Raw genomic sequence first — 24,858 nt, 5'->3', positions numbered from 1 at the left:
GTAAACTAATCCAGAAAAAGGTATTATTGGGTAGACATTAGAAAACACTTGAAAGAGATAAATATCAGATGTGAAATATACATAGAAATGGAGAAGACATAATCTAACTTGAAACACTGGCCATGGGATAGGGCTCAATCATACCAGAGGTGTTTACCTGTGCAAGGGCTTGACTGTCAGACCCACTCAGAGAAACAGGAGCTGAGGTAAGTAGTGAAGCTGAGGCCAAAGTGACCCATGAGAACAGCGGCTGCCAGGAACCAAAATCAGAATCAAAGTTTTTCAAAAATAATACGATAAATAAATAAATGACAAAACCCAGAAACCAAGAGAAATAAATTACAGAACAGAGGCTAGGAAAGATGAGAAGTGAAGGAAACGCCCAATTAATTTCAACGGTCTGGCTGGCTGTGTGCTGTGTTAGAGGACTGGACTTTGCATTCTCCCGGCTAGGCACTTAATTTTGCATCTATTTGGTTTGTTTTTCTATTCTTCCCCCTAAATACAACATTCATTAGAGGAGGAACTCCGACAACACAAAAGAAAGCCCTGGTTGTCTTCAGAAAGTCTCTGGGGTGAAAAATCTGACGTTGGTAACTTTTCTCAGAAATGTATTCTATTTAAGAAAAATCTTGGTGATTATTTCTTCATCTTTCTTTAATATAGCAATACTTATTTGTCTCCAAAAGGATTTGTTTCTGCTCTTCTGTACACTGGCTTATTTAGTTACAGCTTATTTTTCATTCCTGAAATGCTATCAGATAATTTACTAATAAATACTGTCAGTTGTTTTAAAAATGCTACCACTAGGGTGTAACCAAGAGTAAATACTAAGATTCTTCATACATAGAAGGAAAAAAAATAGAAAATTTTACAACTAAAGTAACTTAACATGTCTAGTTTATGCCAATAATGAGGTTAATAGGAGAGTTCTGTGTTCAGTTATGAGGATATATTGATGAAAAAGCCACAATTCCTGAGTTTAGGATATAAAAAGCCACAAAAGACCATCACTCTAACCCTAGTTTTATATTTATGTGTCAAGCTGACTGGATCATGGGGTGCCCAGATATTTGGCTAAACATTATTTCTGGGTATGTCTGGATGAAATCAGCATCTGAATTGGTAAAATCAGTAAAGCACTTTGCCCTCCCCAATGTGGGTTGGCATCATCCCATCCACTGAAGCCATGAATAAAACAAAAAGGCAGAGGAAGCAAGAATTCAACCCTTCCTGCCTGACTACTTGAGCTGGTACACTGATGTTGTCCGGTCCTCAGCACTCCTGGTTTTCAGGCCTTCAGACTTGGGCTGAATTACACCACTGTCTTTCCTGGTCTCCAGCTAGCAGACAGCATATCGTAGGACCTCAGCCTCCATAACTGCATGAGCCAATTCCTTACAGTCAATTCTTCATTCATATGTATATATGTATATACATAAAATATATATAAATATTTCCATATCCTACTGGTACCATTTCTCTGGAGAACCGAGACTAACCTTGAGGTTACAAGGCAAACTGAATTCAAAACCCCCTGAGGAGAGATGGGAGATGCAAATTGGCAAACTAGGGAAGAAAGAGGTGGCAAACTTAAAAACATTAAGTGAAAGATTAATACATTTTTAAAGACTGAAGTAGACTAGCACAACAGTTTAGAATCCCTGGAAGCCCCAGACACAAGTGGAGCCCTTACCCACTCACCAACTCTTTTCTATGGGCCTCCACAGTGCTTATGAGAAAGACTGAATGCAAAGCGGGAAACCTGAGAGCACCTGATGTCACAGGGTGCAGAGCCTGACAAGGTATGAGAGTAGAGCGGGAGCTTCCAGAGAAGTCAAAGGTCTATTACGTCTCTGGAAATCATACAACTGTTTTCCTCCCTAGCTCTATTAAAATAACAAATTAATGAATTTTCTAATATTCTTACAATGAAATTTTATTGAATATTTTTTAAATATTCTGTTGGAGTCTGTTTACTTTTATTGAAGACTTTTTTCATCAATAGTCATAACTGAGATTGGTTATAAATTTTTATAACCAGTAAATTTTTATGCAGTCTTTATCAGTTTGTGGATCAATGATAAATATGTCTCTTAAAACAAATTTGAAAGATGTCCTTTACTCTACTTTGGAATATTTTAAGTATTCTTTATGCTACTGACCTTTAAAAAGTTTGGTAGACTTCCCCTGTGACACCATTTGGACCTGGTGCTTTAATGGGGTAGCCCTTTAAATATTACCTCTATTTTCTTCTATGATAATTGTTCTGTTCAGAGCTTCGACTATAATTGTTCTGTTCAGAGCTTCGACTTCTAAAAGGGTCAATTTTGTAAGCTGCATTTTTAAAATTATTTGTGGTATTTACTTTCTCAGTTTTTTTAATTTAGTACAAAGTAGTCTCATGAGTTTTATAATTTCCTCTCTTTTAACATCTATTTCTCCTTGTCAATTCTAGTTTTGTGTATTTGTGCTTTCTCCTTTTTCCTAGATTAGGTTAGCTAATGGTTTCTCTCATTGATTTTTCTTGAAGAACAAGATTTTGAAAGTTTTTTCATGTTTTCAACTTTCTAATTCATTAATTACCACTTTTAATTTTAATTTCTTCTGTTTTTGTTTGTTTGAATGTTATTTTTATAACTTTTGAGTTGGGTATTTATTTCTTTTCATTTTTATTGATATGATAATTTAATGCCATAAATTCCCTCTGACAACTGTTTTAGCTATATCCTACGGACTATGATAGGTCAAGAGGTGTTTAATTGTTTATTTGCTCTGTTTTTAAATTTCCAAGAAGGCCCTGTGTTTTAAAAATTTTGTTTCCAATTTCTATTTTTATGCTAATAACCTTAAATGGCTTTTAGAGCAGTGATTTAAAAAAAGTTTTCAAAGTAATGAAACTTTAGATCCCCACAAGACAAAAAAAGAAGCAAAGCAAGCAGTGTGTTTATATCAATAAAATGGGAAGAAAATGGAGTAAAGGGTCTAGGTTCTTGAACAGATAAAAAACTATAATGAGGGACTTCCTTGGTGGACCAGTGGTTGAGAATCCACCTTCCAGTGCAGGGGACGCAGGTTCGCTCCCTGGTTGGGGAACCAAGATCCCACGTGCCTCAGGGCAATTAAGCGTGCACGCCACAACTACCGAGCCCACGTGCCACAACTACAGAGCCCCCAAGCTCTGGAGCCCATGTGCCACAACTAGAGAGAAGCCCGCATGCTGCAACTAGGACTCGACGTGGCCAAAAAATAAACAAACATACATACAGGATTTATTTTTTTAAAAAAAGAACTATAATGAAAACTAGAAACTGCAAACATTGCAGAGTCAAATGCCTAATCGCCAAAAATGCAGGTAAGTGCTCAAAGAGAACTGGAAGAGAGAAGAACAAATGCAATGATAAACTAACATTTGGCCTCAAGATCAAAGAAACAATAGGGATGATGGGAAACAACAGAGACAAGAGGGACTGAGGCGACCTGGAGATCACTTTTCCATCTAAAACTGACAGCCCTTACGCTACTCCACCCACACAGAAGCTCAGGGCCAACATCGTAAATCTTCCAATTCTTAAAGAGAAGCTGAAAAATCCAGACTTTCATACTAAATCTCTCCATTTTTAAATGGTGGCTATTAATTCAATTATAAATTTTAACATTTGTTTAAAGAAAAAGCCAAGCTGTTGAGATTAGACAGTAAGATATTCTGTCTTCTCTAAGAAGTTTGAGATTTCAGAAATGGAGCATTTCTGATAGGTAACAAATTCTAGAGTCTGTCGCCAGACCTTCCAAAACCCAGTTGTCTCCAAGTGCAGGCATTATTTCTGCGAGAGCTGTGCACTGCAGCATTTCCGCACCACCCCGCGCTGCTATGTCTGTGACCAGCAGACCAATGGTGTCTTCAATCCAGCGAAAGAACTGATTGCTAAACTGGAGAAGCATCGAGCTGCAGAAGAGGGTGGTGCTTCCAATTTCCCAGAAGACTTGGATGAGGGTCCAATTCCCATTACTTAATTTTCCCATTATTCTCAAATCTCAAAATAAATGTTTTGTTGTTTTGGAAATCTTAAAAAAAAAAAAGTGTGGCCAAGGTAGTGCATGGCCAAACTGAAATGAAAGCTTGAGGTCACGGAGGTTACCCAAAGGCCATAAAACTACCAAGGCTCATGAGAAGATGCAAACTGGAGGGGAAAACTGTGAACAGGTACCATGGTCCTTAAGGAAGAGGTTGAATGACCAGAGAGGCTTCACTAGGGGTGGTTGCTGAAGGTGGGCACAGCACGTTCTGGTTGATTTTTAACTGACCTCAAGGTGAAATATGGGCCCACGGTGTAAAGTTGTGTTACTGACCACAAAGGCTGTTGGAGGACTTTGATCCAAATAGATCACAGTAGCACTATGTACAGCCTTATGAGACATACTAGTAAAATCTTTACTAGTTTGCTAAATATTAAGACCAAATTGACTATCTAAGTTAAATTATGACATTTACCCAGTTACAATCATTTGGTACCTCTGTGACTCTGCACTTTTCCTAGAGATAACCAAGTTCAGTTCATAATTCTTCCCATTGTCCACGTAACCAGGATATTCAAGCTAGGAGACACACTCATTTAGAGAAGCCAGTTCAGGGGTTCCTAAAATGTTTATGCTGTAGACCCCTATGGCAGTCTGATGAAGCCTATGGGTCCCTTCTCAGAACAACATTTTTAAATGCATAAAATAAAATATACAAAATTATTAAGAAAACTAATATTGAAATAGTTTTCAGAATATGATAATATATTAAGAAATGCTTTCCTTATTAAGAAATTAACTAACATGATCTAACTGTGGTTCTTAAAACTACTGTAATTTTAAAGCAGTGACATGCATATATGATATTTTGAGGCTGCTGCAACTATTGTAATAACATATGAAAACATCTGTGATTTTATTAGTGATAAAGTTTAATGCTAACATTACTGGGCCTTGTTGCCCATGTTCAAAATTGAAAGAAATATTAAATTTAAGTGAGAGGTCAGTGAAAATAAAATTAAAATGTATCTTTTCGCCCATTCAAGTTCATGGACCCTCTGAATTCTACCCACAGTCTGCTTGGCAGTCTAGGGATCCCAAGTTAAGAATCTATGAAGAGTTTAACTTCTTCCACCCTTTCACCTAAACTGGAATTCTATTCCCCTTTATTAGAGAATAGAGAAGCAAAACAGAGTCTGCTGTTTCCAATTAACATTGTATATTCACCCAAGATGGTGGTCCACATAAGCAAAAAAAAAAAAAGGAAAAATCCCTTGAATTTTTACTTTACAAGTCTCAAGCCATGCTGTACTGTAGATTTTCTGATTAATTTCTTACAGTTCTGTATCATGCAATTATTTATCCCTGGTTATTTACATACCTTTGCTTTACACTTTTTATTCACGATCAATAAAAACCTGTTCTAGAGTTCCTCATGTAGTCATAGTCTTTAAAGATGTCATCCCTTTGTTCTTCACTGGAATTATGCACGATTATTCTATGAGAATGTCAGTTTTGATAACATCCAAATCATGATGACCATCTTCAAATTTTGAATCTTGGACCACAGTTATGTACACTTCCTAAAACCTAGAGTACATGTCTCCAAATGCCCTGGATTCTTCCTGCTACAATAGAGCCATTTTTATTCCAGAGTCCCATCACTTTCACATCTCTAAATAATGTTTCTCTGATGTGTAGAATGGATCAATTATTTTGCTTTCTAAAAAAAAGAAACTGTCAACCAAAGAAATCAAACATTTACTCAATGTAATATTTGTACTGATAGTTCAAGTTCCTCACCAGTGGATACACAGATAACAGAAACCTCTCACCACTCCTACACCTAATTGGTGATCATTGCCAGGCATGCAGCATCCACCCATGATTTCCACTAGGTCAGGAATTCTATGACACACTCCCACCTTGATATCATTCCAGCCCCCTATTTCATTCTCAGTCAAAAGCTTTCATGTCACCAATCCTGAGTTTGTGTGTTCCCGTGAACACAACATCCAAATACTCAGAACACCTGCACTTCCTTTCGAAGAGCTTACAACATCGCTAATCAAATCAAAACTACAGTGATTTGTAAAACTCACACCGGTCAGAATAGCCATCATTAAAAAGTCTACAAATAACAAATGCTGGAGAGGGTGTGGAGTAAAGAGAGCCCTCCTACCCTGCTGGTCTGAGTGTAAATTGGTACAGCCACTGTGGAGAACAGTATGGAGGTTCCTCAAAAAACGAAAAATAGAGTTGCCACATGATCCGGCAATCCCACTCCTGGGTATATATCCAGAGGAAACTATAGTTCGAACAGATACAGACACCCCTGTGTCCATAGCAGCACTATTTACAACAGCCAAGACATGAAAACAACCTAAATGTCCATCAACAGATGAATGGATAAAGAAGATGTGGTATATATATAGAACAGAATATTACTCAGCCATAAAAAAGAATGAAATAATGCTATCTGCAGCTACAAGGATGGACCTAAAGATTATCATACTAAGTGTCGTAAGTCAGAAAGAGAAAGACAAATACCATATGATATCACTTATATGTAGAATCCAAAATATGACACAAATGAACTTATCTATGAAACAGAAACAGACCGACAGACACAGAGAACAGACTTGTGGTTGCCAAGGGGCAGAGGGGGGAAGAGGAGGGTTGGATTGGGAGTTTGGGACTAGTAGATACAAACTATTATACATAAAATGAATAAACAACAAGGTCCTATTTTATAGCACAGGGAATTATATTCAATATCCTGTAATAAACCATAGTGGAAAAGAATATAAAATAAATATATATATATATAACTGAATCACTTTGCTGTACACCACAAACTAACACAAAATTGTAAATCAACTATATGTCCTTAAAAATTTTAAGAGTTTTTTAAAAAACTGCAACTGAAGAGCTTATTTTCCTTGGAAGAAGTGACACCCTTCCAACCCATCATAGTCATAAATGGAGCAATTTATACTTTTCAAACCTCTTGGAATGAACCCAGAAAAATCTAATGCAACTGAATAAGCTAACTCTCAATCTAGCGGTCTTCCCAATCTGTCATGTTGTCTCATCTGAAAGTTAAGGATGGATTTAATTCATATGGTCTCAAGCTACTTATTCAGTGACCTTTTTGTACTATAAAATGTTCAGAAGTTTTGTGTTTTTTTTCTCACACTCACAGTTTTTTTAAAAGTGTCTAAAGTATCATTATTATGATGATACATAGTGGCGGGAGCAAATATTTCTTAGATTTCAAATTCTTTGTAGTTAGCCATGGTCATTAGGTCATCTATATTTAACTCCAAGGTCCAGAGGAATATTGAGCTACATTTTTTACTCAGTCTCAGAGGAATAATTTGACTGCCCATAATTATACTGAGATAATGCACCACAAACTCCTACTAGAAGGCACTGGTTATGTCTACTCAGAGAAAAATGGTTGTAAATTCAAAGAGTGAATTATCCAGATACTGATTTTCTGTTTTAAACAACCACACCTACATTATTTCCAAACATGAATGTAACTCAATGTTTTCCATGTTAATTTCCTATGGCTGCTGTAACAAATTACCACAAACCCGATGGCTTGAAACAATACACATATAGCCTCCAGGTGTCACCAGGGCTGTGTGGCCTCTGGAGGGTCTACAGAAGAATCCATTCTTTACCTCGTTCAGCCTCTCCTGTTCCCTGACTTGTGGCCACATGACTCTAATCTCTGGTCCCCTGGTCAAGAGTTACAGTAGATTAAGCACTTTTTAAGCTTACGATGTTCAAACATCATAGAATTGTTGTTTTCTACGTTTGTTTCTCTCAGAGAGCTATGGTGTGGTTGTGCTTTTCATCTGAAATACAGTTTCTCTATCTGAAGACAAGCAATTTCAATTTCCTTATTTTAAATTTATATTCTGCTGCTTTACTGAATTCTTTCTATTATGTGAGAAAGTTTTACCATTGTTTTCCTAGGGTTTTCCAGGTACACCATCATATTATCTGCAAATAGAAACAATTTTACTTCTTCTTTTCCAACTCTTATCCCTCTAATTGTCTTGGCTATTACTTCTAGGACAAGGTTGAACAGTAGTACAGATAGTATGAGTATTTTTCTTCTTCTTAGTATTAGTGGAAGTGCCTCTAGCATTTTCCCATTAAGATGCTGGCCTTAAGAATGAGTTACATATCTTTTATTAAGTTGTATTTTGTCCAAAGATTTTTTAGCATCTCTGGAGATGTCTATATGATTTTTTTATCCTTAGATCTGTTAATGTGGTGTATTATTTTACTGGATTTCCTAATTGTGAAACAATCTTGCACTCCTGGAATAAATGCCACTTAATCATGGTTTATCAGTTTTTTATTGTGGCATTGGATTCTATTTGCTAATGTTTTATTAAGTAACTTTGCACCAATATTCATAAATTATATTGGTACTAATTTTCTAATTATAATTTCATTAGCTTACTTATTAAAAAAGAATTTCAATACTCTCAAATAAATTACAGAGCAGTGGGTTTATCTGGTCTTTGACGGTTTGGAAGAATTCCGCTGTGAAACCATCAGGATCTGGTACTTCCTTATGAAGTAGCTCCCTTATAACCTTCTCTATTTCTTTGACGGAAATTAGTCTGTTTTACCTTCTGTTTCTAACAAAGTCAATTTCTTTAGGACACTGTCTATTCCACACAGGTTTTCAAATTTATTTGCACAGATGTTGGCAAAATTGTCTCTAATGATTTTTTTTAATTCTTCTGTTTTAAGTGTTATTTCTTCCTTGCCAATTCTTGTTTTGAATATTTATACTTCTCATTAGGTTAGTTAGTAGTTTGTATATTTTGCTAATTTTTTCAAAAACCATGGTTTTGACTTATTGATTATATCTAATTTTATTTATTATTTTCCTCCTTTGTCTTTTGTTTTTGTATACATTTTCTAGCTTTTTGAGTTTGGAATTTCATTTGTTCATTTTTATTTTCATTGATAAAAGTGTTTAAGACGATAAATTTTCTTCTCATCACTACTTTAACATGTAACAAATATAACAGATTTCTCTATCCTCATCCCCGTTTTTAGTGTTAGATGTACAATGAAATACATTAAATTCTCATCACCAGCCCTTCTGAAGCTCATCTCCTCATGTGTTAGTGGGAGTCTGATAGATTCACAAGAAGGGTCCTGGTTACAAAGTCCTGAGTTCTTGCCGATGTAAAAAACATGACAATGCTGTTCTACTGCTGATGTACTTTGTATTTTGTTTTTTAAAAACAAATATTATGTTGTTTTTGAATGTCTAAAGCGACCCAAATATCTTTGTAAGATATTTTATCTTTTTGCCATGTAACTCTAAGGACTTTTTAAAAAAGCTTTATATAATCTATTTTACTCAGATAGGTCTCAGAGTTAGTTGTTATGGGCCGATATTCCCTGATATCTAGTAAGCCTTTTCAGTATGTAGATTCTGACCTTTTACTTGCAAGAAATAAGGATTTTTTAATTATAGTTTTAAATATTAATTCTGTTCCATTGTTTTGTATATCTTTTTTCAGGGAATCCAGTTATACCTAATTGGATCATCTTTGCCTACATTGCATTTCAAATACTTTCTCTCTTACCTTTCTATTTCTTTTTCAATATCATTTTTCATTCTCTTGGTATTTTCCTGACTTTCTTTAATGCTCTTATTAGGTTTTCATTTGGGTCTCAGATACCTTAGGGAATTTTTTAAATTAGTCTTCATTGGTTATTATTCTATTATTGGTCTATTATTGGTTTTTAAATTTCTGCTTCAAATGTTTGTTTTTTCAAATCCTCAAAAGTTTATTTGAGAATATTTTATTTCATTTAGTTGGTAGAAATTTCATCAGTTGATTTAATTTGCTTCTCATTTCCTGCTATATTTTTAAGGTAGTTACATACAAATGAAAACTGTTTACACCTCTGCATTTCTATGTACAGGTGGCTTGGAGTGGTTTAAGAGATGCCTACTTTAAGAGTACACTCTTCTATCAGGGTACTAAAATGTGGTAGATTTACTGGATGGCTTTTAAAATTATTTTTAATTTTTTATTGAAAGATTCTTTAAATTCTATAGCGCTTTACAATTTTCCAAAGTAACAACCTTTTTTTTCCCCTACCCCTATATTCGCCCCCCACCCCCTTCCCTCTCCCCGCTGGTAACCACTAGTTTCTTCTCTGTATCTCTGAGTCTGCTTCATTTTTGTTTTATTCACTAGTTTGTTGTAATTTTTTTAGATTCCACATATAAATGATATCCTACAGTATTTGTCTTTCTCGGTTTGACTTATTTCACTTAGCACAATGCCCTCCAAGTCCATCTATGTTGCTGCAAATGGCAAAATTTATTCTTTTATGGATAAGTAGTATTTCATTGTATATATATACCATATTTTCTTTATTCATTCATCTGTTGATGGACACTTAGGTTGCTCCCATACCTTGGCAAATGTAAATAATGCTGCTATGAACACTGGGATGCATGCATCTTTTAAATTAGTGTTCTTGTTTGTTTTTCGACATATACCCAGGAGTGAAAATGCTGGATCATATGGTAGTTCTATTTTTAGTTTTTTGAGAAACCTCCATACTATTTTCCACAGTGGCTGTACCAATTTACATTCCCACCAACAGTGTAGGAGGGTTCCCTTTTCTCTACATCCTCGCCAACATTTGTTATTTGTATTCCTTTTGATGATAGTCATTCTGATAGGTGTGAGGTGATATCTCACGGTGGTTTTGATTTGCATTTCCCTGATCATTAGCAATGTTGAGCATCTTTTCATGTGCCTGTTGGCCATCTGCACTTCCTCTTTGGAGACATGTCTATTCAGTTCTTCTGCCCACTGTTTTTTGTTTGTTTGTTTGGGAACAAGGCTGTAGGGGTGGGGTTGTTTGTCCTTTTCTTTTTTCTTTTGCCTTGTAGGATCACAAATGTGCTTTCTTTTATTTCTCTGCAACATGTGGTTTTCTAAGGGTGCCTCTCCTGTTATAAACTTCTTCTCTTCTCCTGAAGTGTTACCTTTCCAAAATTGCTTCTTGACACACTGTTTGCAATTTAAGTTTCTTTCCTATTGTCAGTTTCCTGATCTATGACATTACCTTTTTTCTTTCCAGAATTTTCACTCTTAGAGTGGACTTTCTTTTTATGGTGATAGCTTTAGATCAATATGAGGCCTGCTACAAGTTCTTCCTTCTTTATTTTATGCAACTTTTCAGGGACTGCCCTTGTAACCTATAAGGGCATACAGCAGGAGGATGAGAGAGAACTCACTGAGACTCCATGTTTATTTTTGCAGTTGCAGGTATTTTGAAGTTTGGACAGTTTTCGTCTTCTTGTTATGCTGAGAACATGAGTTTTATTTCTTCTTGTTATTTTTGTTTTGGGAGGAGGATATGTTGGGAGATTGAGGTTTATACCATCACCATTACCTCAACTACCCCGCAAATTAAAATACTTGATAATGTTGTACCACCACATAAAATACTTCTAATGACTGTCAGCTATGAGAGTTCTCTACCCTTGCCATGATACCCCAAAACATGTTTATTAATTCTCTAGTAAATTAGAGCATATAATCTCATGCCCCAAATAACATAGGAAGACTGGGCATCTCAGAATCACAGAAGACTTACATGTACATGTCTGTCCAAAAAAGAAGAAATCCCTCCCCCCACCACATAGTTAACTAACTGAAAGTGAAAAAAATATGAGACAAAAAGAAAAAGCAGAAATGTTAGGGAGCAGATACATGGTAAACAACTATGCAATAAGAGACTTTTGCTATGTGCCTCAGTCTTTTGCCAAGTGTAGCAGGCCATCTCCCATTAATTTGCAATATTTATAAATACCTTGGGATCTGCAGTGTCATTAGCTGGACTTGGTTAGGCTGACAGCAATGCATAAAATTTAGATTCACATTCCTCTTCCCTGCCCTAATTTACGGATTTTCATTCATCTTTTATTTTCTGATACCCACGATTCAAGACGTAGGTATTCTCTCAACCCTGTCCACTATCTATCTCCATGTCTTTTTTTTTTTTTGGCTGCGTTGGGTCTTCATTGCTGCTGCGCATGGGCTTTCTCTAGTTGTGGTGAGCGGGGGCTACTCTTCATTGCGGTGCGCAGGCTTCTCATTGCGGTGGCTTCTCACTGCAGAGCACGGGCTCTAGGCGCGCAGGCTTCAGGAGTTGTGGCACGTGGGCTCAGTAGTTATGGCTCGAGGGCTAAGAGCGCAGGCTCAGTAGTTGTGGCGCACGGGCTTAGTTACTCCGCGGCATGTAGGATCTTCCTGGACCAGGGCTCAAACCCGTGTCTCCTGCATTGGCAGGCAGATTCTTAACCACTGTGCCACCAGGGAAGTCCCTCCATGTCTTTTAAAATATACATTCTAAATCCATGACTGTGTAAATGTCGAAGTTTGTGAAATATATTTTAGATAATGACATAAAACGTGGCTAGTACAGAAAATATGGCTAGTATAGAAAATAGCAGTATTGCTGGAGTGAACCGGTTGTTTATCCCCTAAGATGCAATAAACCCACAGTGAGCACTCTAGCTTCCTTTCTTCTTCCCTCCCTCCCTTCTATCCATCCACCAATCCATCCACTGTTCCTTCTTTCTTTCTCCTCTCCCATCTTGTCCTAACTTCTTTGTTTCACTCTATAAAACTTCACTGTAATTTCCTGTATTTGAAACAGCAGCTCGCTCAGTTTCCCCTGGGAGTGACTTCATAAAAATGCTTCCGTGTCTGAACCTAAACACAAGGCAAATTTTATCTTCAATAATCTCTTCCCTGCATTCCTGCAAAGAAGAAAAGCTAGCTGAGCCTTCCAGACAAAGAAATGAAGTCATGATGAAGTAAAGCTGACTAAAAATTAAACAGAGGTTCCCACAACAGGATTTGCCTTAATCATAAATATGGGCCTCTGCCATCCAGCTATCCAAAGCAAAGCAAAGGACCTAGAAGCCAAAAGCACACTGGAACGGATTTTCTGTTCCATTGATCAGTGAAGCTCTGTTGAGAGATTTCCTATACTTTGAGATATGTGCTTTAGTTCTACAACTGAGCAGCAAACTCCCTGAGAGCTTCACGGCAGGACTATACATGACAACTAATTTTAAAAAGCAGGATTCTTCACCTGGTGTTTAGCAATTTGTGTTAGAAGCACAAATATATTCTCTTCACACAAGTCCACAGAAAGTCCAGAAGAGACAAAGACACTGATGCTTTCTGACTGGTACTAGAATGTATGCTTGGTAAAAGCAGTGACTTTGTTTTGGTCATTCCTTGTGACAGGCAGACTCTGAGATGGCCCTCAGTGGTCCCTGCTTCCTGGTATTCATGCCACTATGGAATTCTCTCCCATCGGGTGTGGAATGGCCTACTGGCTGACAGACTACGACAAAGGTCATGGCTGTCACTTGCATGATTAGGTTACAAAAGACTGAGACTTTCGGGCTTCCCTAGTGGCACAGTGGTTGAGAGTCCGCCTGCCGATGCAGGGGACACGGGTTCGTGCCCCGGTCCGGGAAGATCCCACATGCCGCGGAGCAGCTGGGCCCGTGAGCCATGGCCGCTGAGCCTGAGTGTCCGGAGCCTGTGCTCCGCAACGGGAGAGGCCACAGCAGTGAGAGGCCCGCGGACCGCAGGAAAAAAAAAAAAAAAGACTGAGACTTTCATCTTGCTGTCAGACTCCTTTCTCTCTTACTGGCCTTGATGACACGAGTTACCATGTTGGGCAGCCCATGTACGGAGGAACTGGAGGGGGCCTCCTGCAAGTGGGCCACAAGGAATCGAGGCCCACAGTGAACAACGACTGATTGAATTATGCCAATAACCCACACAAGTGGGCTTAGCAGAGGATCCCTCCCCGGTCAAATCTTTACATGAGACCTCGGCACAAGCAGAGCCTTGACTGCAGCTCTGAGAGATCCTAAGCAGAGGACCCTGCTAAGCCACGCCAAGATTCCTGACCCTAGAAAGAGTAAGACAAGCAGTGTGTGTTGTTAAGCCACTGGGTTGGTGATTATTTGTTACTCAGCAATAGATAACTAATACCCTGCCACCTGCCCAGCACCTTGGACAGTGCCTGGCTCATGAGCAGTAAATATGAACTGCATTAACCAATAAATGAAATTAACTCCCATCACTGATATGCGGAGCATTACTGAGGAAAGTTAGTAACCTATTCATCACAGTGCTGCTGTGTACAACACAACTAGGTGAACAGACTCAATTTTCTACAACAAACATTCTAACAAATGCAAGTTTCTAAAACCAACATATAGTAAGTAGATACAATTTCTCATAGCAAACATGTTAAATAAGCTTTTCAGTAGTCGTAAGACCCTCAAGGCTGACTTATGTTTCCCAGGAGATAACGATAAACTTTCTATAGTTAAAAACAAAATATTATGGGAGACTTTTTTTCCCCTTCACAAAGAGACTGGCCAGGAACTCAATTCCATGATGACAAAATTCAGAATACGCATAGCCCTGATCCAAATAGTCCTTCCACCTGACCTGACAAGTGCTCTTTATTCTTTATGCCTTCATGGTTCCTAACTGGAAAATATGCTTCAACCTTCTCCTCACATTCTCAAAAGCATTGGGGTCAACCCCTTCCCTTCTTCTCAAGGTTTCTCACTCAATACTCCTGTGATTGTGGCCTGCGATTCCAACTTCAATTTTAACGAAGAGTGAATAACTATTTTAAAGTTCCTCATTACACGTTGTGATAATTGCTATGAAAGCGAGAGGGCTGAGCTAAATGGCCGTGGATGCAGTAAGAACAGTGGGCACTTAGCCTGGTGAGAAACATAACTTTCAAACTAAAGGATGAGAAGGACCCAAATACACAAAGGGCTGGGATGGGGATGTGGACATGGAACAGCATTTCAAGCAGAAGGAACAGTACATAAAAAGGCCCTGAGGAAAGATCCATCAGCAGAGAGGTTGACAGCAGAGAATTAGCCATGTTCTGAATATGAAAGACAACTATACACAATGAATCTATTGGAATCACAAAATATACATGTCCTCCAACAGTCCTGCAGGAAGTCCAGCCCAGACAAAGAATCCTGATGCTTTCTGAATGGTGCTAGAATGTAAGCTCCAGAGAAGTGGCAGCTTAGCTTTACAACTGCTTGTCAAATATCTCTGCACTATTTTTATCTGATAACTTTGACTCCATTTACTTTGGAAATTAATTGAAGTCATTTTGAATTTTTCCACTTTTTATTATTCTGTTTATTTTCCCCATTACTTTATGAGGTAAAACTTATCTCAGCTTCCAGAAGAGAAAACCAAGGTTCAGGCAGGTTCAGTAAACCTACCCAAGGTCATGGAGCCAGTAAACCTACCCAAGGTCATGGAGCCAGTAAATGGGGGAATCTGATCTGGTTGATCCAGCCACCTCACCAGCCTCATCATAAAACAGAGGTTCAAATGGTGAGAAGCAATTAACCAAAAAAGGTCACAGAATTTTATTTAGATGGCTGGCCTGGAATTCAGGAAACCTCATTTCTGTCTAAAATACGCCAAGAACAATACCATCAGCCACTCTACCCGCTCCCTCAGGTTTCTAAGCTCACTGAAGAATCCAGCTCCCTCCAAGCAACAAGCAAGTGTTTTCTCATCCTATGGGTTTGCAGCTAGACATCCAACTTTATCACAGGCTAAAGACCGGGTAGCTAAACACAAGATGGTATCATGGAAAGGGGAAGGTGCTCAGGCTTTGAGGACAATATACCTGGAAGAAAATGGACCCATAAAATAAGGTCAATATTATTTACCCTCCAGGTCATTGTGAGGCTGGAGATAACGCGCTATCTCCTACCTACCACGAAGGAGTAGCTTAGCTAAATGGAGGTAAATATAATAATTAAAAAGTGATCTGGGATACCCAGCCATCTCTCAGACCTGAAGAAAAAACACCTTATTCAAGACTATAAGGGCGTTCCAGTGAGCAAGGAATCTGTCCCTATTAAAATGCTAATGCACTGGAAAAACCTAACCTCTTCAGCTTCTACCCACAAATCTTCAGGGTGAAACCCTGGCAAAATAGAGAGGGAAGTGAGGGGTGTGGGGAAGGCTCCCAGGCACCGGGGATTTATAAGGGAGGAAAATCCTGGGAGGAGGAGGATACCGACGACAGAACGCACTCCACATGCTCCAGTGTGCCAGGGTTAAGAGTGTACATCACCTGTGACCACAGGAGGGGGGAAGGAGGTACAGAAGGAGTTTCATCATCAGGATGGTTCTAACCTGATACATTTTTATAAGCGTCATCTTTTCAAGTAATTATCTACTTCCAATATCCTGTGGCCAGTCACAACACAAAGCACAAATATGACGTCAGTGATATTGCTTTTCTTCCCCTTCAACAACCTCTTTGGTTTGAATAACAACTCTGAAAATTACGGGCAACTATGCTATCTACAGTTTATGCACAAGATCCCCATGCCTCTTTTCTCTTCCCAGGGGCACTAAGTATTAATCAGTGGATTGCCTGTCTTTGGACTAGTTTACTCATTGGTACTGATCACAGACCACAATTTAGTAAGACTATTGAAAATGGGGGAGGAAAGGGATCTTAAAGGGTCTTTATTTGGCCAGGAAAACAAGTCTTTTCATCTATTTCCACTTCTGGTGTCCTTAGACTCAGATGCACAAGGGCCTTGAACGGTTTTCCATTTGTCATCCGTTCGAGGTACCGTTACTGCCTGACAGAGGAAGGAAACGCTTTTTCTTCACTGGTATATATCCCATAATGCTGGAACACAAAACCAGGTCTAGCTGAAAGCCTCAGTTTCACTGCATTAAATATCTTCCTTGGAAAGCTACAATGAAATCATGAGAGCACTGCTTTTGGTAAAATAACAATGAAAGAAAGGAGTTACTTGGCAGGATTCTGACGGTATTTCACATCTTCAAACAACTCTTCAGGGCAACAATATCGAGATAGTTGCTAGGATCAAAGAGCAGCAAGGTCAGGTTTGCCCATGAACAGAAGGAATAGCCTACTGTTTAGGGGAGAGGCTACTGTGTCAGAGAAATATGTAGTTGTTTTCCAAATAGTTTAGATGGAGGCGTGTTAGGGTGTGCTGCATTTGTGACTGCTGGGGCAGGCAGGAGGGGGAGTTCTGCATTTCTCCTCCCTCATGTGTCCACGTGACGGGAGCTCCACTAGCGCGCGCGAAGACTGCTCTTCACTGTGACGGAAACTGGGGTATGAGAGGCGGGGCGCAGGGTGCTAACCACGCTGCAGTGTTTCTCAGAAGGAAGAACGTCCCCAGCACAAATGTTATTTGTGCCCCACTGAGAAATGCTGTGCCCCAGTGAGGAGTCTAGCCTCCCTCCCCACCACCGCCCTGTCTCCCACAGCTTTCTCTGATTTGTGCCTTTGGGAGCAGCATAGGACCTGCTCACTCCGGCCCCCTCCCTGCTTGCTTCTTGGTCTGCTGCTTGGAGAAAAGTTATTTTATGGGGTGCTCACCCCAAGTGGGAGCAAGTTCAATTTATAAGAGAAGAATGAGAAAGCCCAGTGTGGTATACATCCAAACCCATGCTCTCTACCAGCTTTTTCAGTAATTGTGATGAAGAAGGCTGTTATTGTAGTTCCTGCAAAACCCCATTAGTGAGAGTGAGAGTGAGAGTGAGAGTGAGAGTGAGAGTGAGAGTGAGAGAGAGTGAGAGAGAGTGAGAGTGAGAGTGAGAGAGAGTGAGAGAGAGTGAGAGAGAGAGAGAGAGAGAGAGAGAGAGAGAGAGAGAGAGAGAGAGAGAGAGAGTGTGTGTGTGTGTTACACCCTACATGACCCAGATGGTCTAACTGGCAGTTTTAAAACATTGTCCCCAAATTCTTTGATACTCCTCCCATAAAGAGGCGGGGTCTACATCCTCTCCCTTTGAACCTGAGCAGGTTAATAAATGCTTTGACCAATAGAGCATGACACAGGTGACGTCAACTGACTTCCATGCATGCATCACAAAAAGGAATGCAGCTTCTGCTTTGTGTGCTGGAAAATTCCCACTTGGAGCCAAAAGTCTCCCTGGTAGAAAGCCCCAGAGTGAAGAAACCATGCAGGAGGAAGCCTACGCCATATGCAGAGGTCACCTGTAGTCTCCATACTGACAGCCTCAGCGTTCTAGTTCGTGTCCAAAGGCCATCTACTGGCAGAATTCTTTCTTGCTCAGGGAAGATCAGTCTTTAATCTATTAAGGCCTTCAACTGATTTGATGAGGCCCACCACATTCGGGCGGGGGTGGGGGGGCAATCTGCTTTCCTCAAAGTCACCAATTTAAATATTAACCTCATCCCAAAACACCCTCACAGAAACATCCAGAACAATGTTTGACCAGATATCTGGGCACATGGCCCACCCAAATTAACAAGCAAAATTAAGCATCACACCAGCCCAGATGCAAACCCAGGTGAAGGAAGCCTTCCTAGATCCCCCAGACCAGGCTGGCCACCAGCTGTGTGCCAAGGAGTAACCTGTCAATGCCACAAGGAGCAAAGGAATCACCCAGCCACTCCCTGCCTGGTTTCTTAACCCACAGAGTCTGTCTGGGAGCATTATAAGATAGTTATTTTAAGTCACAGAGGTAGCTTGTTATGCTCCAATAATAACTGGGACACTAACTTTAACTTACATTCCTCCCCCTCCCCCTTAACAAGCATCAGCTACACTGGCCATCTCAAACACACCAGCTCCTTCTAGCTCCAGGGCCTTTCCACCTGCTGTTCTCTTGGCCTGTGATAGTCTTCCTCCAGCCCAGTGCTTAGCTGGCTCTCTTCATCCTTCCTGCCTCAGATCAAAGATTACTTCCTCAGAGAGGCCTTCCCTGACCACACTCTCTAAATCAGCCTTCCTCTCAACGTCTCTGTTTTTTCATTCTGTTCGTTTTCTTTAAAACATTTACCTCAATCTGAAATTATCTTGTTGTGTCTTTGGCTATTGTCTTCTCCCAGTTAAAACATGAGTTCCATAAAGCTGGGTCTTTATCTAGCCCCTGTATTGCCCATACAGTGATTAGCACAGAACACATGTTCAATAAATATTTTTGGAATGAAAAGTAATTAATGCTCATGTCATACATAGGTGACTGACTTCCAGATTCTGTCCCTAGACCTCAATTTACTAACACTTTTATCACAGACTGAATGAAGGAAAATTAGTCCTCCCATGTGATACAAAGGATATGCTTCTCTGACGTTTCTTCTCCCTCCTGTAATGAGATGAGCAACCACGAGGGAACAAAAGACCTAGCATCCTCTCACAACCTCTCAGAGACAAAAACCATTGCATTTTTATACTGGATTATCAGTGTGGCTTATTCACATATTTTCCAAACTCTTCCAGATTAACTAAAAGGCAACTCTAAACTGAGGAAGGGAGGAAAAGTTCTCTCTTTTCTCCTGGAGATCCACTCTGCCTTTAGTCTTTGCACAATACAGTCTCAGCTCTTAACTTCCTCCCCCAGACCCACAGCACGGGGCTTACAGAGACCCTGGAGAAAGGGGTGGAGAAGAAGCAGCCTCATTCCCCACTTTTTTTTGGTTCCCCTCCCTTTCCCAGTTCTTTTATACACTTGAGGTATGAAAACAATGTATATTCTTCCCCGTCACCTGAACTCAACTCCTGACTCACAAGCCCTTCCTACCTGCAGCCACCCTCCTCTCCCAGCAGGACTCAGCCCCACCCTATATACTTATTAATTCCCTTGTATTCTGATTCTCCCTCGTATTAACCATGTCTTTTCGTTTTGTATTCTGAGGCTTTGACATTAGGGGCCTTGCTGATGCCGGGAGAGAGTGCCCCTCCCAGGGTAAGCCAATTCCTAAAGACAGTAAACAACACACCTGCAAGCACACTTTTCAAATATAATCCAACCAATCCAAAGCCCACACTCCAACCACCTGCTTTATTGGGCCGTCACACTCTGGGCCACTATCCACCTGCCCTCATCACCCCAGGGCCAGATACCCGACCACTAGGGAGAGCGTGTATGCACCAGAATCCACTGGAATTATTCAAACTAGCCAATCTACACCTGCCCACCCGGCCTCAGCCATTCCTTCCCACAGAAAGCACGGTGAAGGCTCCTGTCCACAGCTCCCCAGCTCCCCCGCCTCCTGACGGACTCCAGCGCTTCCCCTCACCCACCCCCCCACCCCACCCCCCGCCCCACCATGTTGTGCCCTCTCCTCTTGAGAACTGAGTAACAAACTATCTTTTCAATGGCAACTGGCTCCTGATCTGTTGACCTTACTATATCTCTGATTGTCTGTTAACTCACTATATTTTAAAACATCCTTCTAGACTGTAAGTGAAGCCAGTGTCTTAATCATTTGGGAGACAACTCAGAGCCTGCACTCTCAGTACTCAGTATTTTAATTCTCATTTTAGCAAGATTAAAAACTTCTTGAATTAAGTCACTGACTCGCTCAAGAAACATTTATTGATGCCTTGTGTGTATTGTGGAAGGCTCTGGGGATAGGAGGATGAACTAAGTATGCTCTCAGGCAGGCTCCTGGTAGGAAAGGGGCTCAAAAAATTGTTAAGGGAAAAAGGAATAGATGAATGTCTTCCCAGACTCCACAAGCTAGAGCACATTACTGGCTGTATCCCCTGGTATGTTCCCCTCATAAAATCACTGTCAATTTTGGAGGGATTGAAAATAAACTGATTTGTCTTGTTCTGTTCCATTCTTTACGTGACAAACTATTGAGACCGGAAATCTAAAAGATTATTCCATTTTTCCAAGCTATTATCAGATTTCATTAAGTTTCCTTTGAAACATCTTCACAAAAATACAGCCTAGCTATTCCTCAGAACAGCCTGAGAAAACTATTGTTTTGGGGACAGGACATAATATTATTCAATCATTATTCAATAATTATTCAATAATTCACTAATATTATTGAAAACAGTCAACACTTACTGATCTCTTAATATATGCCAGGTATTGTATCAAGCATGGTGTTTGCACCCTTCTATTTGATCCTCATAACATGTGTATTATCATAACACATGTGTATTATTTTACAAATGAAAAAACTGAAGTAGGATGAAAGTTTTGCTAAACGTAGCACAGTTATAAAAGGATCCAGGCAGTGTTACTTCAGAGTCCACTTGTTTAATAACTAATTCTAGATGTGAGTTAAGAAACTATATAGTTTTCTAATGATACATTGCTTAGGCCCTTTCTTATAATCCATTAAAGAATTTGGGCCAATCTTTATTCCAGGAGAAATTCTACCCTTTCAAAATGCTGCTACTAAATGTACATTATTTGAGTACAATAGAATGTTTCTTCTAATAGTTCATTAGGATTTGTTTGTAAGCTGCTCTGCCTGGCCACCATCCACAGGAGTCTAGTTGGTTATATAGTAAAATGAGCTACTGTTAAAAAAACTCCAGAATTGTTCTCCAAAAACTCTCCATAAAAAAGTGGCAAACCTTAGTAACTGTGTTCATATACAGAATGCATGTTAGGACTCAAGCTGTTAGGAGAGCGAGTTCTCTGCTTTTTTGTGAGTGAATCTTTCCCAAGGAATTTAGTCAAAGTCTTGTGGCAATGACTGCTTGCCTTAGCTTTAATTATTCTTTTTATTTCCATTAATTTGGTTTAATACATACCACACAGGTTATCTCCAGACTTGATGTGCTACACCGGGGGAAACTTACTCCTCTCTGTAAGATAATTATATCCTCACAGGCCAGGCACTGGGTGTGCTCTGGGGAGTCTACAACTTCAGTCACCTTGAACCTCTAATATGTCTTCTTTTAAGGCACTTTTGTGGAAAAGCCACAGGACAGCAAGTACCATGTATATCTCAAATCTGCTCTTCTGTTTCTATGAATGGCTACAGATTAAACAAAATTACCGTAACAGGCAAACTGAATTCTTTTTCTGGCACCTTGAGTTTCAGAATTCCCAGGAGCAACACTGAAATCTACTTCTCTTTCCTTCTCCTTTCCAAAAGAGAAAGCAATGAGTTGCTGAGTAAGGCTTTTGATCTCTTGCCCAACCTCAGGCTTCCTAAGATACTGGTCAAATGATGTTTAATGCTTCTTTTTTTAAAAAACCAAACCTCCCTATCGCAGCCTAGAGTAAAGGAAGAAGACACACGTGAAGGGTTTCTTTTACTCTACAACAAGCAATTTTTGAGTGCCAACTATGTGCCTGGATCTGTTCTAAGGCCTTAGAGATGCAGCAGTGAATCGGTATCCTACTTATCACTGAGCAGGAGGGCAGTACTTTAAATTCCCACTGGAACCAAACCACAACACAGAACACTTTAAACTCTACACAGCGTCTTAGAAGTTAGGGTCGGAAGAAACCTGAGGAGTCTTAAAAGACTTGCAGCTGCCTCAGGCTCTATTCCCTACACTTATTAGAACCCGGTACTTAATATGAGCTGCAGGAAAGAGATGTGACCCCCTCATATTCATATGCAAAGTCTGGTGCGCAAGTATACACATTTTCTGGGGCCACGTTCTAGACGTTTCCTCGAATTCTCAAAAAGGGCCGGGATCCCACAAAGATTAGCAGCATTCCTTTAATATACCCACTGCTCGGCTCGAGGAACCCCCGGAGCTGCACTTGCACGTCCTTGATAAAGGTCACCTTCTGAACCAAAAACTAATGCCTGGTAGACACCACACAAGCCGCCCCAGGGGCTCAGACTGCTGCACACCCGGCTCAGTCCTTCCTACACTCAGAACTTCGCCCTCAAGAGAGCTTCAGGCTGGAAGGTGGCCCACTGCCTCGGAAAGGGAGCGAGGCCTGGAAGGAAGGAGGCATAGGTTCCCGGCAAGGAAATCACGCGCCTCACTTTGGACAACCTAAGTTATGGCCGAAACTAGTTCGCAGAGCCTGTCTGCCCCGAGCGCCAAAGTTTCTCTGAGCGCAGTCAGACACAATTAGATCCATCTGGGCCTCTTCAGCACAGGCGAGGTAGCCCCGCACTTCCCCCCGGCGAGCTGTCGTGCGGAGGGGGCGCACACCTGCTCAGGGCCACGAGGACCGCACCCCGCGCCCCCCTCCCACGCGCGCGCCAGGGTCCGCCACTTCCGAGCGCGACTCGCGTGCGTGGGTCGCGCCAGTACCTCACCGTCAGTCACCGTCGCATCCGCCTCCTCCCCTGCCGGGTGCACCTCCAGCCGCAGAGACTTCGGGTTGGGAAGCGAGAGCGGCCCCGCAGCGAAGAGCTGCTCCTCGGTGACGAAGCGCAGTTGCACGCGGTACTGCCGGCGCGCCGGGATCCGGACAGGAGGGGGAGCGTCGGCCATGGTGCGAGCGCCTCTACCACCACGAGCCCGAGCGGCGTCGCCCCGCACTGCTCCGTGCGCCCAGAACCCGCCGCGGGAAGGGGAGGGACTTGGAAGCGCCGCACCTTCCTCACCTCCGCCGCGAGTTCGCTCTTCGTCCGCCGGCTGGGGCCGCCCCCGCCCCCGCCCCCTTGCGCATCCGCTCGCAACAGCCGGTGCCCGGCCGCCGCTGCCACGCGGCGACCCCCGGCACACAGGGCCGCGCGGTAGCTGCGCGGGAGGGTGCAGCCATCCCACGGGGCCGTGGCTCCGAACGCACAAGTTTAGAGAGCACGCGAGGCACCTGGAGGCAGTTGGGGTTTGGAAGCAGAAGGGTGACACCTGCTGTTCGCTGGTACCGCTCGGCGGGCGTGGGCGTCAGTTTGGAAATGGCCGCGGCCCGAGCTTCTTCTGGGTGGCCACTGGCTCTCGGGCGGCTTCTGGGGCTCCTAGCGCTCACGTGTGAACAGCCGTCCCAAGTACCGAGCTCTTTACTCATTGACAGGGTCCCGGCAGTAGCAGCCAGGCGGCGGGGAAGCCCGGGGACACTCTTGCGACTGGCTGGTCCCGGATGATCACGTTCATCTCCCATCACCTAACTCGGAATTGAAAACGTACTCGCTGCTGGATTGTGAACCATTTCGCTAGACGTGAGTCGGGAGGGCCGGGGAGTCTCATCCCCAAGTTGACGCCTGACTCCACCAGCTACCTAACCTACCCAGTTAGCTCCAGCGTCAAAGCATGGAGGCTCCAAACCGTACCAAACATTGTCTTCTCTGCAGAGAAATTGGTCTTCTGCTGCAGGGGGGTAAGAAAAAGAAGCAGTCCTTCTTTTGAGGAGAGTGCCCCGCAATCGTAGACTCATTTGCTATAAAGGGAACTTTTCAAATTCTGAACCAACTTCTGTGTCCTAAATTTGTAATCTCCTGACAATGAACTGCAGGGAAGAAGCAAGGATTGTAAATCCATTTGGATTCCATGAAGACAATGTCCTTAACCAAGCAGGCTGACTTTACAAGAATGAGCTTCCCTCGAGGCCCTGGGGTTTGTAGCTTCAGAATTTCCAACTGGACTGTTAAACCCAGCCCGGCTTTATGAAATCCCTGGTCTCATTCATCTCCCCACTCCCACCCCACCTCCCATGTGATCCGAGTTCCTGATGTGGCCTCTCTGCCTCCTCCCCTTATTCGCTCCCAAGGCTTTCCCCTCCTTCTCTGTCTCTTGTCTCTCTCTTTCATCTAAATACCACCCCCCCCCCTTCCTTCTTATCTCATTCTCACTTCCTCCTGTCTCATGGCCTTGACTTGCGCCCTGGAAGCCCCTGGAAATCAGAAATCCATTAAAGAGTTGGAGCTGCAGAAAGGGTTTCTGGTGTGAAGACCACACCAGTATTCTGCCCCACCCTGCCCCCCACTGTATCATTCTGCCTCTCCTGCTTCCAGCCTCCTCAAAACATTTTGCCTTCCTCATTTCTTTCTACCTTC

At 41.5% G+C, this 24,858-nt stretch overlaps 1 protein-coding gene across 1 annotated transcript in view; it reads right to left on the bottom strand.

Moving 5' to 3' along the window:
• The window catches only part of LOC101318339 (histone-arginine methyltransferase CARM1-like), a 257,249-nt gene extending 233,663 nt beyond the window's left edge, over window positions 1-23,586 (bottom strand). Inside the window, exon 1 of the mRNA XM_019934772.3 lies at window positions 23,179-23,586. Coding sequence (XP_019790331.3) covers window positions 23,179-23,356 — 178 coding nt within the window. The 5' untranslated portion in view covers window positions 23,357-23,586. The remainder of the gene's footprint in view (window positions 1-23,178) is intronic.
• Window positions 23,587-24,858: the final 1,272 nt, after the last annotated feature.

The sequence above is a fragment of the Tursiops truncatus genome, chromosome 6 (assembly GCF_011762595.2).
Source record: "Tursiops truncatus isolate mTurTru1 chromosome 6, mTurTru1.mat.Y, whole genome shotgun sequence".
NCBI classification, from domain to species: domain Eukaryota; kingdom Metazoa; phylum Chordata; class Mammalia; order Artiodactyla; family Delphinidae; genus Tursiops; species Tursiops truncatus.
This window is presented reverse-complemented; position numbering and strand designations above follow the sequence as displayed.